The 20,369-nt window shown below is 41.7% G+C and overlaps 1 protein-coding gene across 1 annotated transcript; it reads right to left on the reverse strand.

Moving 5' to 3' along the window:
* Nucleotides 1–14,175: 14,175 nt before the first annotated feature.
* LOC104601814 (putative jasmonic acid carboxyl methyltransferase 2) lies at nt 14,176–20,029 on the reverse strand. The gene is made up of 4 exons (XM_010265294.3): nt 19,834–20,029; nt 19,261–19,677; nt 18,618–18,890; nt 14,176–14,764 (listed from the first exon to the last, which is right to left on the reverse strand). Exons 1-4 carry the CDS (start codon nt 19,906–19,908, stop codon nt 14,393–14,395), a joined length of 1,137 nt encoding a protein of 378 aa, XP_010263596.1. The 5' UTR covers nt 19,909–20,029; the 3' UTR covers nt 14,176–14,392.
* Nucleotides 20,030–20,369: the final 340 nt, after the last annotated feature.

Consider the following 20,369-nt stretch of genomic DNA (forward strand, 5'->3'; position numbering starts at 1 on the left):
TTCGTTAGAAAGTGCGACAAATGTCAGAAGAACGTCAACATCCACCACCAGCCTGCTGCCGACCTAAAATACCTCACCAGCCCATGGCTCTTCGCACAATGGGGGATCGATATACACGGACCATTTCCACCAGCAACAGAACAGAGGAGGTTCTTAGTGGTAGCAGTTGATTATTTCACTAAGTGAGTGCAAGTCGAACCTCTCACAACGATCACAACGCGGAATGTGCAGAACTTCTTCTGGAAGATTATATTTTGTTGTTTCAGACTACCCCGAATACTCATCTCTAACAACGGCAAGCAGTACGAGGACATTAAATTCTAGAACTGGTGCAAAGATATGGGAATACAACAAAATTTTACCTCGGTGGTGCATCCTCATGTGAATGGTCAAGCGGAGATTACAAACAGAGCCATTCTCCGTGGACTGAAGGTGCACCTAGACCAAGCTAAGGGACTGTGGGTAGACGAGCTGCCCAGTGTACTATGGGCTTATCGAACCACGGTGAAGACCGCAACAGGTGAGACCCACTTCAACCTCACATACGGCACCTAGGTAGTCATCCCAACCGAGATTGAGGTCCCCATGCTACGTCTGGAAGCGTACAATGACGTGACAAACAGAGACGAGCTACGCACCAACCTCGACCTACTTGACGAAGTGCGGGACCTTGCATACATTAGGACCGCGGCCTACCAGCAGAGAGTAGCTCGATACTATAACGCTAGGGTCAAGAGGCGGAACCTCCGCGTCAGAGACCTAGTCCTTCGTAAAGTCATGGTACCTGAGCCCGATGTTGGTAAGCTCAGGCCAAATTGGGAAGGACCCTATCGAGTAAAGCGGGTGCTCGGGGAAGGAACGTATGAGCTCGAAACCCTAGAAGGGAAGCAGGTACCTCGAGCTTGGAATATTGTCAACCTAAGGCAATATTACCTCTAATTACCGAACTCCAGAGAGTGGACTATTAAGTTGCTCCCCCAGCCTAAGGGCCAAAAATCTGAGCTAAAGACCTCGGCGCCCAGTCGCCTCTTCAGCATGGGTGAACTCCAGAGGAGTGGACTATTAAGCCGCTCCCCCAGCCTAAGGGCCAAAAAGCCGAGCTAAAGACCTCGACGCCCAGTCACCTCTTTGGCATGGGCGAACTCTAGAGGAGTGGACTATTAAGTCGCTCCCCTAGTCTAAGGGCCAAAACGCCGAGCTAAGGACCTCAGCGCCCAGTCGCCTCTTCGGCATGGGCGAACTCTAGGGGAGTAGACTATAAGTCGCTCCCCCAACCTAAGGGCTAAATTGCCAAGCTAACGAAAGACCTCCGCACCATACAAGACCTAGTCGCCTCATTGGCGTAGGCTAAGTACTGGTAATGCCTAAGGCGCAGACAGTTCGGGCATATACCCTACTATGATTGCTCGCCTTGGTATACATCGTAAAGTTACCCCTACTAAGTACTGGGAGACAGTTCGGGGTAACAACAGTTGAGAAACCTCCACTTCGGGTACTTAGCTCGATAGCTCAACAGTTTGGGGTAAAATAATTACTTCTGCTAATAAAGTAAATTAAACAACACTTGGCAAAAAGTGTATTTTCATTACAAAATGTATTTCATTACAAAAAGTTTTACAAAAGGAGAAGCAAAAACTGAGCTCGCAAGCTCAAAGTACAAGGACCGTTCAAACTACCTGGACTTCTCGCCTGGGAACTCCGTGGAAGTACCGTCTTGGTCGGCAGCCTGGTTAGTAGCGTCGGCCTCCCCAATGTCTCCGTCACCCTCCTCTTCAGAGTCCGGGTCTTTGGCGGCTTGACGGGCTACCTCTCCTGTGATTCGCGAGGTGGTGATGGTGCTCACATCGAGCTGTGAGAACTCGCGCTTGATCAACCATTGACTGAGCTTGAAGCCTTTGCGGTAGGCATCCACCATCACCTTGTCAAATTCCTCAAACAAACGTACTCTTGAACGACCTTGACTTTGGCCTCCTCCATGGCATCAAGGAGGGTCTCAGTTCGCTCCTTAATGTCAGCTTCGAGGTTCTCGACCTAACGCTTCAGAGTTGTCTTCTCGCACAACAATTCCTCCTTCTCGCACAACAACTCCTCCCTCTTGCGCAGCCATTCCTCCTTCTTTGACCTCAGAGCTAGCACATCGCCCTCCAACCCATGGATTTGGCTGCGAGCTTGCTCCAGTTTGGTGTGAGCTGCACGGGCTGAATCCTCGGCAGCCCGAGCTCGCTTCAAGTGCCTATCGGATTGGAGGGTCAGGGCGTGCACGGCGGAGTTCACCTACCAAAAGAATGCCAGTTAGTACTAGTAAAGCAACAAGTACAAAAGTTACAAGTACAATGAGACTTACCACCATGAAGTGGGTAGCCGCTCGAGCTCCATTCAGACCTCTTTGGGATACGCAGCCCCCTTGCTCTTTCGAAGGCTGCACTGCGGGTTCAGGATGCTCCGAGTTGTTCCCTCACTTCCTGAGGTAGAGACAGGAGCGGGCTCTGTAGTCTCGGGAACGGGCTCCGCAGTCGCCTCAGGTTCCTGAGGTGGAAGGTTCTCTGGCTCCTCCAAGTCAATCACTGGAGCATCAGTAGGCAGCTCGGGCTCGGGAGTAGGAGCCCGCGGAGATTCAATGCGAGCTCTCTTCGCAGCTCGCTTCTTTTTCCCCTTCATCTTTCCGAAGAGATTTTCCGCACTGAATCGCTCCATAGGACCTGCAACAGAGTTTGACGTCAGTAATGCTACCAAGAAGTAGAAACTGGCTACTGAGAAAACTACTAACTCTACACAAGGTGACCTACCAAGTCTCAGGCTGGCCTCGATGAGCTTGTTCTCGGTGAGGTAGTCCTTGTGGTCGAAGCCGAGCTCCGCCCAAGACTGAAGTATCTCGCTTGTACCCCGGTCCAGCCTAACGCCAAAGTCTTGAATGGCCACCCTCCAATGAGTAGGGAAGGGCCACCCCGCAGAGTTACGAACTACAAAATAGTCCCGTTTTTAGGCCAGGACTGTATTGGGAAGCTTATGTAACAACTTGAAGCCCAGGCGAGGGGACAGGTAGTAGGTCCGCCTGTGCTTGGGGAGAACGCTAGATGCATTCTTCTTTATTGACAAGATAGAAGAAAAAATGTCAAGATCAAGGGGAACGGCGTAGTCGAAACAGAGGGAAATTGTACCGACCACGTTCTAGAAGGAGTTCGGGTGGAGTTGATCTATGGTTACATCGAAGCGATTCAGCACTTCAACAATGAGAGGGTGTAGTGGAAGGCAGAGCCCAGCCGCGAGCTGTTCCCCGAAAATCACGATCTCGTCGCGACCGTGCTCCCAGGGAAAGTCGCCCGCGGGAAGATGGTAGGTGTACTCCCTAGGAAGGTTGTACCGGGCTATCAAGCTCCTAAGCCTGTCTACCGTCATGGTGGAAGGACCAAACTTGTATGGTATCCGACCTCGATTTGAGGTAGATGCAGGGATACCCGAGGTCTTACGCACCTTGTTGGTGGAATGTGCTTCGGAGGCACCTACTTGAGCTGAGGTACCCACCTCGGGCTCATCTAAGAGACTATCTGCCTGAGCCGGGGCACCTACCTTGGGCTCGTCTAAGAGGCTGTCAAAGCTATGATCCGACATAGCTACGAACTGGAAAACGAACTAAAGGTTACTAGCTATGAAATCGAAATTGAAGACTGGAAACGAACTGAAAGAAGGAGCTAGGGAGACTCACCAAAGAAAAAGCAATCGAGCCAAGAAAAGAGACGAACTGGAGAACCCGAGCTGAAGACTTTAGACGCGACCTCCAGACAAGTGATAGTGAACTTATGGCAGAGAAAATGATGGGGGTCCCCCCTATTTATAGCCATTATGCCCGAGATTCAACGGTTGAGATCAAGACGATCTAATGGCTCTCAAGAAAATCGGCTGCGCGACCCTCGAGGTGAAATCAGTTTAGCGCATTTTTTGACGTCTGCAGAGTCTATAAATCACGTCACGTCCGCGCGTAAACTGTACGCGACCCAGGTTATCCTTGATTGAGTAGAACAGCGAAATGGTCCGACCGGCAAACTCTGACGAGGCAGCCTAGACTTCGGGCCAAATCCACCCGTTACGTCGTGAACTCCGCACACCAGGTCAGGACCCCGGGCTTGGGGAGGGGGCAATTGATAGAGGGTGATTTGACCTGACCTCATCATAGGGGGACACGTGGGCGTGACTCGGCATAAGTGACAACTCAGCGCGACCAGTCTGCCAAGGTCCAGCGCAGCAACTCGGTACCAGGTGATGCTCCGATTACCCCGAGCTCTCCCCTATGGGGGGGGCAGCATCCCGAGGTCCCTCCAGGTGAGGAGTCCCAATCTCCTCCTGAGTAAAGGAGCCCCCGAGCTCCACCTCAAGAAGGGAACACCCCGAGCTAAGATTCTTCCAAGGAAACATCCCGAGCTAAGGTTCTTTCAAGCCCGAACTCTCCCGAGCTCAAGGCACTCGGGATGAGCTCGGAGCCTCCTAAAGTTTATTCCTATTCGAACCTAAATAGGCCACCTCGGGTAGAAGCACCTCGATACGGCACTTGCAGTTCGGTGCAAGGCAGCTCGTAGGAAAATAACTCGGTGTTTCACAGGAAGATCTCCTGTCTGACAACCGTACCTGCCAAACTTGGAGCCCTGCACCTACGTCTCTCGCCAAGCGGCATCGTGCCTGCCAAACCTGAGAGGTGTCCCCTGCTTGGCAGGACCGTACCCTGCAACAGTAACCTGCGCAACCCTGGTAAGTAACGACCGCGGTAGAGAATCAGAGGCGGTTATGTCAGATTTGACAAAGCACCGTTATATAAGAACTCCGACCCCCAAAGAGCAGGGGTAATTGCAAACTACGCATCTCTACTCTTAGATTACTTCTCTACAACCCTCTTTCTCAGCTCTCCAAGTTCTAATTTAAGCATCGGAGTGTTCCCGCCGGGAGAGCTCCCCAGGAATCCTTCACTTTCTTCCTCGTAGGTATCTTGTCCGGCGCCAGCTAGGAGCACAGCCTCTGCCAGTTAGGAGTGACCAGATTGCGCACCATCAGTAATATTTTTAAATTTTAAACTTAACTTTTAAATTTAACTTTTTAAGTTTAAATTTTTTAACCAACTGACCAAACCGAAAATTGACCCAAACCGATATAACCTGAGTGACCAACCCCCCAACCTGACCAGGTTGATTTGGTTGGTCAAACAACCTACAACTTAACCGAACCTACTCGTCAACAATAGTTTAATCTCCAATAATTATTAAAAATTTATAGCAAAAAAACACAATAAATTAAATTTAAAAGCAAAATAAAAGCCGTTTAAACTCGAATAATTATTGAAAAAATTCTATTAAATAACAAAAGAAAAATAGATTTATACATAATTATTGAAAATATATTTATTACAAAAAACAACAAATATTTAATAAATTATGATATATATTAATTTTAGTATAGATAAATATATAAAAAATAAAGATTATGTTTTTAAAATTATTATTAGTAAACAATATTTTTTTTGAAAGTTGTTTTCTAGAATTATTAATTGGTATAAATGAAATTAGTTATTTACAATATTATTTATTTATTTGTTGAAATAATATCATTGTTTAAATTTTAAAATATTAATTACTTATTGAATTTAATAATCCATAAAATTATAGTACAAGTAATACATAATTTTGTTATTTTAACTATTTAAAATCTAATTATGTTAAATATGGGCCACCACCTCGATCTTGATCTAGTTAGTGAGTTTTCGAAGGGAGGTCGCCCTTCTTGCCAAGGTTCGTGGTCGGATCTGGTCGGGGCACTTATGCCATCCAAAGCCATCCCTAGCCGAGGTGCCAAGCTGATACTGGGTGCCCGATGCGCGTTCGAGTATGCTTTGAGGTGAATCCAGCTAGCTAGGTGCAAACACGTCGCTACCTATGTGACACTGAATTGTTATAAAATGGTTTGATGGTGCCACATGGTGTAATATCATTGGAGGGCCAAATCGCCCCTCATTAATTAATTATCAATTTTTAATAATTATTGATTTCATAATTAATTTTCAAAAAAATTTGAAATTAAATTACCAAAATCAGTCATTTTTAGTAATTAAATTTTCCAATTTACTAAAACAATGAAAAATTATAGTTTAGGTGTTGATATTTACTGAATAATATTATATAAAATCAGTAATTGTTGAAAATATCAAAGATATTTTACAAATTAGTTTAACCACCCAAATTAATTTAACCACGTCTTTTTTGGTTTTTAGATGGTTTATTGGGCATGCATGTAATATAAATTAAGAGGTGCTTAAGGAGGAATTTTAGGTGGAAGAGATAATTTAGGAGAAATTTTAGAAGGTTGGCTAAGTGTTTTGAAACATGAGAGGTGGCAAATTCATGGATTTCTAGAGGGAACTTTGCACCCCATTACAAAAAATTGGGCTTTAGGTGACCTTTTTTATAGATGTTTAAAGGAAGCACTACTAAATATTTATTTTTTTACGACCCTAAACTTTAAAATGTACAAAAGGCAGATTTTGCAACGGTTATAAATAACTGTTGTCAAACGTAATTATTCACGACATTAATTCCTCATGTTTGACGACGTTTGTACTAACTAGTAAGCGTCGCAGAAAACTATTTCCCGCCATCACTCCTTTCGCGCCACAGGTTTTCCATGACGTTGTTCATGGTTTTTAAAAACGAACCGGAAACAGAATCAGTCAGGAGACCGGTTTCCGGTTAAGCAGTTCAACCATCTGGGTTGAATGGTTCGACCCATGATGTCATAAATAAATTAAAAATAAAAAATATGTTATAACATAAAATTAAATAGAAAACAGAAAAAATACAGAAAATAAAACTATCTAAATAAAAAATAATACAGTATAAAATACATAGAAAATATAAACATAAAATACAGAAAAATTCTAAAAAATACAAAAAAAACACAAAAAAAATAAAAACAAAATGCAGAAAAAATAGCTTGAAATAAACCCTTAATATCTATAAATAAATCCTTAAATCTATATGTAAAAATCAGTGCAAAAAACCATGATTTTGGGTTGTGAGAGATGTTTGGCTGAAGGTTCTTCTTTCGTGAAATGAAAAACCCTTTTGAGGAGGTAATTGATTTATTGAGAACAAAGATTGTGTAGCAAGACAAGTAGCCTGAAGAGATGAACCGGAGCAAGCTAAAGAAGACAAGTGAAAGAAGACAAACTCACTAACCAATTCTTCATCGTCTTTTTTCTTACCAAGGCACTTAATCGGAACTCACCCAGCTTGGTCTAGTGTTTTTATAAAAGAAAAGAAAAAAGAGACAAACTTGCGAGTTTGCGTTGTGACTTGTGAGAGATGTTTGTTCGCTGCAAACTCGTTGGACAACCACTGCAAACTTGTCATCTTTCGCTGCAAAATCGCCTGCTGCAACTCTTACTGTTGGAGCCTGGAACTCTAGATGTGCTGTAAACTCATCGCCGGTAGCCATTAATCGCCGTTGGTCGATGTGTGTTGTTGCCGGACGTCGAAGGTATTGGCCACCGCAGGTGGTCGGTTGGGTGTGAGAGTTGAGAGGAGGGAAGGGTTAGAACGAAAATGGGTTTCTAACCCTAAAGGGCCTTAAGCATTCGATTTTGATTTAGGGATTCAAGTCATTTTATTTTTTGTTTTTTTAATTAAAACTGTGAAAATAAAAAAGGATAACCTGCGAACCCCTGCCCGGGTCGAACAATTTAGCAGTTCGACCGCCCAGGTCAACGGTTTTTTGATTTTTTCACCGTTTTTTACAAATTTCCGGTTGTTAGTATAACCGGATCCGGGGGCTGACCGGTTACCCGTTTTTCCAGTCCAACCCTCCGGTCAGGTCCGGTTTTGAAAACCATGACATTGTTTTAAACGCCGTTGAAAGTCGAAACAACACTATTAACGACATTTTCTTAATACCTATTGTGACATTTATATTAAACGTTGTCAAAAATCCTTTGCATTAATTTTTCATAGTTGTTTTTATTATTACCACTACCACTAATTATTATTATTATTTATTTAATTTCTAAATTTTTATCAATTTTGAAACTAAATAATTGTAAAGTTAACCAATAGTTTATTTGTTAATAATTATAGAAATATTTTATACATTAAGTTTCATAAATGTGATAAATGTTTTGATATAATTAATTATTTTAATTTTATTAGTGTACTCATTAATCTTATAAATATATATTCAAATATTAATTATGTACTTATTTTTAATTAAAATTGTTTTGAATATTAAAATTGAATTTAAATTTAAGCATATTATAATTAATTATAAATTAAATATTTATACATAAATTTCATTTAGTTTAAATTATTTTAAAGATTATAGTAATGATAGATAAATAAATAGGTGGAAAATTTTAACTTTCACTAGTTGGTTCTAAAAAGTAGAACAGTGGGTAATTCAATTCCAAGAACAATTATTAATTAATTAAATGTTAAATATTATTTCAATTTATTAATCATTATTATTTAATTAGATAATAATGTTTTGTTGATTATTTTGTAATCTTTTAATTAACTAGTTAATTTATTATTATTCATATTTACTTAACTAAGTAATTAACCTTGAAGGACTTGTGACTAAGGATGTCAACGGGTCAGGTTCAACATGGGTTGTTGGACTCAACCCTAACCCAACTCTCCAAATTTTTTGCCCTATTCATCAAACTGACCAACCCAACCTAACTCAATCGACTTGACTTGGTTAGTTTTCTAGTATTTTCGACCGACTTCGGTTCAACCATTATGCAATCCCAAGAGGTCGGGCTGATTTTCAGTTTGGTCGTGTGTAAACCGACAGTCAGCTAGCCTTATTGATAACTGGAGCTTGAAGGAAAGAGACGGTCGCCTATTGGTCTCACCCTAAAATTGCATTGGATGTTGGCCAGAGCACGATTGCTGCGACAGGGGAGATGTCAGTCTAGTCTTCTTTTGAAGGGTAGTTTTGACATTTTCAACAAATATCTGACGGTTGGTTAACGGTAGGGACCAACTTGACACTTTTTGAAAATTTATGTACTACAGTGGCACGTTTGAAAGTTCGGGTACTAACTTGACACTACCCCCAAAGTTCAAGGTACTAAAGTGGAATTTAAAAAAAAAAAGCAAAAAGCTTTTTTTAAGAACCCAAATTGAATATTTTCATTGAAATCAATTCTTCTTTAACCCTCTCTCAAAAAAAAAAAAAAATTAAAAGCCCATAGGGTGCCTAAGGGTGCCATCTTTATTGCCTCATGAACATGTCACCATGAAAATTGCCATAAAATCGGGCATTTTGTGAAGGGAAAATTTCTTAAACTATCCCTACTACTTAGCTAATTGACAAACTGTACCCTTACCATTAGCATCTGTTAATATTCGGTCAAAACCCGTACACACGTGACACCTCGTGACATAATTTTTTTTAAAAACCCAATTTTACCCTTTATCTCTGTCCCTCTCCCTTCTTCTTTCTCTTCTCCAAATATCTGAGAGCTCGTCTTCTATTTCTTGTGAGATGAACCGACAAGACTTCTCGGTCTCTACGGCTTCAACCAGTGTAAGGCCCGTTCAAATAGCCTTTAGGGCCTTGCATTGGGAATATCGAAATAAGGTGCATAGGTACGGAGATATTCCCAATGCAAGGCTGAAAAGGTTGTTTGAACGGACCTTGCACTGACTGAAGCTGATCTTGTTGCTCATCACTGTCTAGCCGATCGTCGATGTGGACCTTGTTCATTGGCAGCAACGGAATCTTGTGTTCCTCCCACTTTTGCTTCTGATGGACATTTCCACCCCTCTTCACTTCATCCGTTTTTATCTTTTGACAAAAAGTGAACCCTCTAGGAAATTTGTTCGTCCCATCACTAGTAGCAATGGTGCTGTCATATCTCTTCAGGATGAACGTGGCGGCTCCTATTTGCTGATAATAGAAAAGTTAATAACTAATTCCACCTCCGGCGATGGCAGTTCCTATCACCCTTCATCCTTGCCATCTTCATTATGATGGTCATTGGTAGAGGAAGGATGTGGTTCATGCCAACGAAATGGGGAAGAATTGTGAATTCGCAACCACTACATAGACATTGATCATGAAAGTAGGCAGGGATAGTGACAACGGTGGTGTTGGTCACTGATGGATCAATTTTTGGTGATGTATCAACTTTTTGTGCTAAGTACCTCGTCATTTGGTCTGCTTTCAAGTGGCCGATGACTCAGAGGCCGAAGTGAACTTTTACTGGATGAGGACCTAGATGCCGAGCTGACCAGGCTGAGCTGGGGGCAGATTAAGTGCCGAGTTGGGCAGGTTAGGTGCCAAACTGACTGGGCCGAGCTAGGCAGGTTAGGTGACGACCTGACTGGGCCGAGCTATGCAGGTTAGGTGACGAGCTAACCAGAGTGTCGAGCTGCCTATTAGTTGCTGAGTTGACCAGAGGGCCGAGCTCCTGGTGGCGAGCTGGATTGATTGTTGAGCTTCGTACTTCTTTAGAGACCTACAAGGAATCAATGTCAGAGGACCCGGGGTGTCTAACCCGGTGAGGTCGCTCCGATGCTTAAATCAGTACTCTCATAGTAGACTGCGAGCTCAAAATCACAAAGTATGAGAGCTAGAATATGCTTACTTGCCCCCCTATGCCATTGGTGTTGGTGCCTTTATATAGGCATTGTTTGGCGTGGGCTTCACGCACCGCATCCGAGATTTTTGAGAAGTTGTCTAAGTAGTCCGAGATTCCCTAAGGCAACCGCCATGCACGTTGACCACCCTCCGGATCATTCGGCATGTGGGCCAACTTCCAAGGATCGTGAGAGTGTTAGGATATGCATGTCAAATTTGTCGGCGAGCACATCTCGTAGGTCGCCAGGTCGGCACCTGTGCCAAGTCGCTAGGTTGGCGCCTGTGCCAAGCCTCCAGGTTGGTGCCTGTGCCAGGCCGCCAGGTCGCACCAGGGCCAGGCTACCAGGTCACGCTTGGGCCAGGCCGCCAGGTCGTGCCAGGGCCAGACCGCCAGGTCGCGCCAGGGCCAGGCCGCCAATTCGCACCTGGGCCAGGCCGCCAGTTCGCACCTGTGCTAGGCCGCCAGGCCGCCAGTTCGCACATGTGCCATGTGTCACAATATCATTCGAGGGCCAAATCTGCCCTCATCATTTGCCCCCCACTCCCGAGCTGAAAGTAACTCGGCGAAGGGAGTAGATTGCTCCTTTTGGCCTGAAATGACTAATTCGATGAGCTTGTAAGCATCGATTTAATTCCTTAGGCTCTGGGAGCAACTCGTAGTCCACTATCCTTACCCTTGATTTTGCCCATGCCGAAGAGGTGACTAGGTCTTATGTGGTAACGAAGTCTTTTCCAGTTCAACAATTTAGCCCTTAGGCTCTAGGAGCGACTCGTAGTCCACTCTCCTTGATCTTTAATTTTTCCCATGCCGAAGAGGCGACTGGGTCTTATGTGGTGCCGAGGTCTTTTATCAACTCGGCACCTTAGAGCTACGGTTGCGCTGCATCAGCCTCATTAGTGATGTTAGTTACCCACTCCTACAAGAAGCTACTAGGAGCTCGACCAACGGGAGCAGCACTATTGACTTTAGGTCACCAGCTCGCACGGGAGCCTTGGAAGGCTCGACCGGCAGGGGCATCCATGTAGTCAGTTGGCCGCCTACTCTCGTGGAAGCCACGAAGAGCTCATCTTTGTAGAGGGTACCTCGCGAAGAGGACTAATGACGCTTTATCCGAGCTGAAATAAAGTTAGTAGAGTTGCTTAGTCTGTTGGCCATCAACTTCCTGCATAGTCTTTGAGTTCATAAAAAATGGAAACTAGAAAGTGAAAGCTTTTAGTTTCTAAAAGGTGAGAACTTAGCTTTTTGGAAGAAGAGGACTTAGCCTTTCGGAGGATGAGAACTTAGCTTTTTGTAGCGTTTCCCATAGACGGCGCCAATTGATGGATCAATTTTTTGTGCTAAGTACCTCGTCATTTGGTCTGCTTCCAAGTGGCCGATGACTTAGAGGCCAAAGTGAACTTTTGCTGGATGAGGACCTAGATGCCAAGCTGACCAGACCAAGCTGGGGGCAGATTAGGTGCCAAGTTAACTGGGCCAAGCTGGGCAAGTTAGGTGCCAAACTGATTGGGCCGAGGTAGGCAGGCGAGGTGATGAGCTGACTGGGCCGAGCTAGGCAAGTTAGGTGATGAGCTAACCAGAATGCTGAGCTGCCTATTAGTTGTCGAGCTGAGCAGAGGGCCGAGCTACCTATTAGTTGCCGAGCTGACCAGAGGGCCGAGCTGCCTGGTGGCGAGCTAGATTGATTGTTGAGCTTCGTAGTTCTTTAGAGACCTGCAAGGAATCAATGTCAGAGGACCCGGGGTGGCTAACTCGACGAGGTCGCTCCGATGCTTAAGTCAGTACTCTCATAGTAGACTATGAGCTAAAAATCAAAAAGTATGAGAGCTAGAATATGCTTACTTGGCCCCCCTATGCTATTGGGGCTGGTGCCTTTATATAGGCATTGTTAGGCGTGGGCTTCACGCACCGCATCCGAGATTCCTGAAAAGTCATCTAAGTGGTCCGAGATTTCCTAAGGCAACCGCCATGCACGTTGACCACCCTCCAGATCATTCGGCATGTGGGCCAACTTCCAAGGATCGTGGTAGTGTTAGGATATGCATGCCGAATTTGTCGGCGAGCACATCTCGCAGGTCGTCAGGTCGGCGCCTGTGCCAGGCCGCCAGGTCAGCACCTATGCTAGGCCGCCAGGGCTAGGTTGCCAGGTCACGCCTGGGCCAGGCCGCCAGTTCGCGCCTGGGCCAGGCCGCTAGTTCGCGCCAGGGCTAGGCCGCCAGGTCGTGCCTAGGCTAGGCCGCCAGTTCACGCCTATGCCAGGCCACCAGGTCAACACCTGTGCCAGGCCGCCAGTTCGTGCCTGTGCCATGTGTCACATTATCATTGGAGGGCCAAATCCGCCCTCATCCGTCACCAAGGCCAGCAATAACCTTGAAGTGCCACAACTTAATATCACTCTGAACAAAATCATCACTGAATCTTTTACCGATCAAATGCTTTGCATCTCCAATCAAGGACAAGATACCCACTCATTTTACCCTAAATTGATTCCAATTCTAAACCCTACATTTGATTTTTCTTAAATCACTCATAGCTCACAAACTACAAGCCCTAAATCTCGATCTCATACTGCATGTGACCCAGCATTTCTCTCTCTCTCTCTCTCTTTGGAGCGATGGAGGGCTTCTATGTCAAGCTTTGGGTTGACAAGTCCTAGACTAGAGTCATGAATAAAGCCCTAAACCCTGTTTGGAATAAGGAGTTCGTATTCAACGTCCTTGACATGGATGAAGAGATTACCGTCTCCCTCTTCCACCGTAACGATTACCATGGCTTCTTCAATGTCTCGCAATTTAATTGGTCATGTTCAGATTCCACTTTGGTCCATTTTCGCCGAGGAGAAGAACACCGTCCCTCCAAATTTATGGCAATTAAAATCGCTAGACCTCTCTACTCGGAATTTGTTTCTCGTTTTAATTTATAATTTAAAAACACGGTAAGAAGGATGATGAAGGGAGATCTACACAGTAGGTTACAACAATCTGGCAGTCCGTCATGTCATTTCACCAACTTCAACCTCTCCTGGACGTTAAACTCTAGAAAGCCGAAGCCAACAAACACTCTAGAGATTACAGAGTAGAACATCGTCATCCTCTACACTTGTTGGAGAGGATGACGAAGAGAGATTTACAGAGGGAGAGCATCAGGATTAAAGGGGTGAACATTAACCTTTAATCCTCTGCAGAGGTTATTGCTGTTCCTCTCCTCTGCTATCATCACTTTGTTCTTCGTCAAAGATGACGATGGTTCAACGGGTGATGGGGATCTGGTTACAGTGACAATGATACACATGGAACTGGGGAGGAGGTGCCGATGTTTGAGGAAAGATGAACGGGATTTAATGGAAGGGTAAAACTGATTTTTCATATTTTCTGTTAAATTTTAACAATAATGACAATTGTCAAAAATAGTAGGGGTGGTGCAAGACAATAGTTAAACAATAAGGGTACAATTTATCAATTAACTAAACACTAAGGATACAATTTATCAATTTGTTTTAATTTTTTTTTTTTCAACAAGACATGTAGATAGGCAGCATGGTTCAATAATTGGATTCATTGGTGCAAACATGACAATATCGGTTATATGCTAATGAAAATAAAGATACACGAGTCACAACAGGCTGTTTTCCATCGTCTGTCACACCACCTAAGACTCAGTTTGGAAGGAGTACAAATACGCATATGTATAGTATAAATACATATAAAATAATACAAAATGTAAGGCATTTCATTCTACAATAGATGAAAAAGAGGGTGGTGAGAAGAACCCTAGCTAGTAGCTCTTTCTTGTCATGGAAACAATCATATTATCATATTTGGCTCTCTTTCTGGACATGTAGTCGCTCACAATGTTGCCATACCTACTAAACAATTCGTCCATTATCTCCTCCCCAAAATGACTTGCCAGCATGGACTCAACCACGGCCCTTACAGTCTTCACCACCCGCTGAGCACCCGTCAAATTATCAGACGTTCCATTACTTACTACATGATTATTGCTACCTCCATCCCATTCAACCTCAAGGATTTCTATACGATCAATCATAAAAGACCCTTCTCTTTGTACTGCAGATTTCACTTCTTCAGGGCTGGGTGAGTAGTAGGGAGCATTGAACCTATCCAACTTCTCTTCTTCCACATGTCCCTGCAAAACCAATTGATGATTAGTTGTTTTTATTTCCGGTGCTCTCATCATAATTCATCCTCATCATTCCAATTAAATACCGGATTGATTATATAATTCATTGTTAAATTATATATTAATGCTTAAATCATTTTTTTATTATTTTTTTCCATATTCTTTTTGCCTATCATAAGCTCTTCTAACCCCTTCAATTTATATATTTCGAGTGATCTACCAATTTGAAAAATAATTCAATTGAGTTTGACTAAATTTCATTTTAGAGAAATTTAGAATTCAGTACACGTGATCAGGAAATTTATTAATTTTTTATTTTATTTTATTTACTAACGCTTCCTCCTATGATTCATTATCTCCCTTATTTTGATTCATTCTCCATCTGTCACTGTTCCAACTGTACAAATTGTAGTATGGGAAGGACTGAGGGAATAGAAACCCCTCTCATTCTAGTTTAATAACAACAATTGAAATCAATTATGATTAGATACAATGATTAACCCTTTTTTATGGGGAATTTATCATACCTAAAAACGTGGTACCGGCCATAGAGTTTTGACCAATTTAAGAACCCTGTGAATTTTGTTGAATACTTCATGATTGGTTATCTCTTTTATGATAGCCGTTGATTGACTATTTTTTTTCGGTACCATGTATTTCCATTGCTCTTTTATGCTTTTTGGTCCGGCATTATTTCTTTTGCAACTCTGTCAGAGATTATTTCTTCTCATTCGTGTTATACATTTTTTTTTGTCTCATATTTTTCACTCTTGTCATATATCGATTGTATCGTGGTCCAAACCTAAAAGGTCAGAAAAAAATGGGCATTCTGTTGTGTGGATGAAAAGTTGGTGGGTGTGGATTGATCCACACTATACTCAGTGGCAAGGATCAATTCATATCACACCACAGTCCACAGTTGTTTTGAACTGTGGACAGATTGTATTGTCCGGACTAGTCCACACTCATGGTGGCATTCTGCAGGTGTGGTATGGACTACAATTTTTTATTTCATGTATCTCATATACATTTTATGGGAGATCTACATAATAGATCATAAATGTCTAATTTTTGCATTTTATATGGTAAATAAATTGAAAAAAAGGCATCAATATGTAGACAACAATTGCATTTTTTAAATAATTAAAAATATTATTTTAAATATTAAAAAGTAAAAATTAATATTTTAAATCTTATTTTATTGATAAAATATTAAAAAATTAATATTTAAATAATGAAAAAAGAGTTGAAAAGGAGAACCGTCGGACTTGTGCTAGAATTAACATTAAAAATTATTACTTTATTGATAAAATATTAAAAATTTAAAATTTAAAAATTATTAAAATATTAAATATAATGAGAGTAATTAGACCAATGTAACGTAGGTGCGTTATATTGAAACCTTTCCACAAACTGTCCACACCATAGTGTAGACCATCCACGAGAAAATACTGTGGACGATAAATTGGGGTGTGGCCTATTCTTGTCTACGCTATTTTGTGGACAAGAACTGTCCATATATAGCAGAACACCATATCTTACCATGGACAGAACCAGAATGGTCCCATCCACGATATTTATATGGTACCAAACGCCACCAAAGTTGAAAGGCTTTTTTTGCCTTTGTCTGCACATGGGCTTCGAGGCTCATATCCATGAATGGCCACGTACAGCAGGTTGTGAGGCTGCGTGGCACTATAAGTCTATAACCCACCAACCAAATTGGGATCTACTACTCACAGAGCGTATACCTCACACCGGCTTCACAGGTACATCTCATTATGCATTAAGAACTCACATGGTGATGTTCTCGATACATGGTGAGATGTGCATGTGAGGTTGGTGTGAGGAGTAGATCCAGCCTCCCACCAGTCCATCCATTTCAAGTCTAGAAGTGGCAGTTGCTGACCCAATATACTTGACCCATTCTATCCATCCACTTGTAATCCACCCAAAACCTCCCATTTAAGATGTGGTTTGATTACAGGTTTAGTCACCCACTGGGTCATGCAAAAAAAGGGTTGCTTTTAGATTGGCTTTTGGTACCCTTTGGGTCATCTATATAAAAGAATTCATTTCTATTACATAAAAAGATCAAGCAATTCTCTCCTCACCTTTTGTTTTTTTTTTCTCTTCACTTTTATTATCTCTTCCCAATTTTCTTACTCTCTCTCTCTTCCCTGTTTTCTCTTCCACCAATTCTCTTTTCTCTCCTCATCCCCATCTCCATAAAAAATCCTTATCCCCATCCACATCCTTGTTCCCGCAACAAGGTTATCCCCATCCACATACTTATCCCCGCAACAAGGTTATCCCCATCCTGACCCCATAGGGATCCCTACTCCCTATGATTTTTTATGATGCCAATCATTTTATTTTCTTCATTTAACAAATTAAAATAATATAGTTAAAATTTATAATCCTATTAAAAAGATCTAAATATATATAAACATATTTAATCCTAATTTTAAAAATATTAATATACATATATACATGCACACACACACACACATATATATATATAATATGGTATTTATATTGTATATTTATTTATAATATATTATAAATATGAAAAACCGAGAAGCTGAAGAACTGAACCAATCAATTACTTATTCAATTGTTTTTGGTTCAGTGTTTATTTTAAACCAATTATATTGGTTCGATTTCAAAAAAGAGCCCATGGTTCAGTTAACTGTAGTATAAGCACCCCTACTCAAAAGCAAGAGATAGTGGAAGATCTTACTTTCAAGAGTTGACCAATCAAAACTACCTCATGAACTCTGATAAATTCTCATTGTTTAGTATATGGCTTAACACAATAGTCTTGTTTTCTTTTCGAGAAGCAAACAATATCAGTACTGCATTTACCTATGTTCTTTTATTTCTTAGGTAAATAAGACAATGACCATTTTAGATTTTTAATTATAAAAGGTTATTATTAAAAGTGCAATTTTATTCAATCCAAGTGTTGGCAACTTTCCCCCCTAAGTAAAAAAGTTACTTACCCAGCTGGAAAAAATGATACCCAAAGAAAATAAATTTTTCGTGAACCCCACATAATCCCATTGACCAACTTTCTCTCTCTCAAAATTCAAAAAACAATAATAATAAAATAAATAAGCCCAATGTATTAAATTAAAGAAATCCAGACCGCATAAAAGATGAGCAACTTAGAGTAAAATAGCTTGGATCTACTATCCACGGCTTCACGCTACCCATAATACACTATAGCCGTGCATTGATAACATCTCACAACTGAGATGTGCCCGATGTGCGACTGTAGTGTCTTTCGGTAACATTGTGAGCGGAATATCTGGACTCGGAATAAATTCCAATGAGGTGTGCAATACCTACCTGAAAACTAGGTAGAAGAAATCAATAGTTGGCAATGTTGAAGAACGACTGTCAACGACTAATGAAAAACAATTGATAACAGAGGGCAACTTACCTTGGAAATTAATCACGGTTAAACAACAAATTAAATTCCAAAAGAATAAATAAATTAAGGCAACGTTGGCTAAGAATTTTATGTTTTTTTTTTAGATTTATGTGGGGATCAGGATATTTTACAGAGTACCACTTATCCAGTAAGTCTATCTCCTAGGTGGCTAAATAGCTTTCACACCTAGGGTGAAATTTGTCAACACTTGAATGGAATAAAAATACCTCTTTTAATTATAGATTTTTTCTTTTTTTTTTTGGCTAAGATAGTCATTACCTTATTTACAAGAAAAATAAAAGAATATGAGTAGATGCACTTACCGGAATAAGTATTTTCCAAGAAAAACTTACACAGATAAATAAAAAAATAACCTACCTGGCCTAAAAGAAAAATAGTAAAAACAAAAAAAGAACCTACCTCAATCACCATAGTGTGCAACGCTTGTGCTAAGAGTTCCCACTGGTGACAATTCTCTTCAGTAGTGGGGTCTGCACTCCTCCTACCCATGAAAGATAAGACCATACGGCCTCCAGGTACCATTTCTTCTGAACGTGAACTTAGAAAAGACGTGAAATCCTCCTGGAATTGTAGGGCGTATGAGCTTAAGACGGAAGGCGGGCTTGTCTTGGATATGAATAGCTTCCCTTTGTTTAATGGTGGAGTGGATTTGCTGTCAAGACCTGGTGGGACCTGAAAGAAAGTAGTCCACAATCTCAATAAATCAATCAAATACAGAAAATATTTTCCTGTTACTAGCTAATGGCCGGCTTCTGATACGTACTCTCCAAATTGTAGGATCGGATATGTCCCAAAAAAAAATTAAATAATAATAAGCAAGTGAACCAACACCACTGCACCAGTTGCATCGATCGATCGATGATTCCTTCAGGGATCGATGCCTCAAAGTCGACCCACATATATACGGAGGAAATTAATTAAAGCAACAGGAGGTGTATATATTCGTGTAAGAGAATAAATTCTTAATGCATATATGTATATTAACTAGCTAGCTTTTACTGTTACAGTACAGTGGTCGTACGTAGAACTGAATGAAGCTGACCTGAGAGAGCCAATGGAGACTTGAAGAAGAGTGAACGAAGTGTAAACTCTTCCTTGGAAATAGCCTCCCGTAGAAAGAACCTGGCATCCCTGCGATAAAGCAGCTGGACCCAAGTAGTCCACTCCCTTTGTCTTCCTTGAGAGTGTTATAGAACGCTGGCAAGGACCTGAAGAGAGTATTATAGTCGTTCCAGGGAAGGTCGTTCAAGAACACCCGGAATTCCGGTGGTGCACAGTCCAATTGGCAGCATCTCCGGCAGACGATGTCCATAACGTGAGACACCAACAATAAGGTATTGGGTCCTGAGGAGCATCCCAAATCTGCGATGGCGAAGCTCTCAGGGGAATTATTGGTGGTGCTATACAACTTTAGTATGGCTTCCTCTATCATTGGCTTCCCTATGGACATGATTTTATTCTGTAAAAATTAAAGATATTATATATAAGAAACAAACATATCAAACGTATAGATGGTTGGAGAAAAGCAAAATTAATTAAGCAGATACAAATTAAAAAGACATCATGGCCTCGAACTGATTGATAGCTTAGCTTAGCTAGCTATATAACAGCTAACCTGGACCACTGAATTCTTAGCATAACTAGTCTCTCCAGTCCCTCCATTCATATGGAGAGCTTGCACTACGACCATCGCCCTCTCTCTAGACTCTAGCTAGCTATCTGATCTGTTTCGTCTGTGCATTTTTTCTGTGAGCTGTGCTTGCTTAAATAGAAATATGGACTCATCATCAAATGGGTTTAATTCTGGAAAATGATTATACAGCGTGATACAAATTCGTTCAAGTAGGAGCGGGGGTGGCAATTGCAATTTTAAAGGTTATTTTGGCATGTGATTAAATGTTGAAGGGAATCCCAAATGTCACACGTAAGGATCCCACACCCCCCTAGACTAGAAAATGGGGTGGGCTTGTGTTCACTGTTGATTAAGACCAGGGACTAGAGAAAATATATCTTAAGGCCAGGGTCCAGGGGAAGGTGACTTTAATTGGAGGAAAACAAAGATCAATATTGGAGGAAGCAAAAGGTCAATAAAGTTGTATAATTTCTTTTTCTTTTTTTTTGACTTTTTCTTTATTTGATTTTTAATTTGAT

This window comes from Nelumbo nucifera, chromosome 1 (assembly GCF_055504915.1).
Source record: "Nelumbo nucifera cultivar China Antique chromosome 1, China Antique-T2T, whole genome shotgun sequence".
Lineage (NCBI taxonomy): Eukaryota > Viridiplantae > Streptophyta > Magnoliopsida > Proteales > Nelumbonaceae > Nelumbo > Nelumbo nucifera.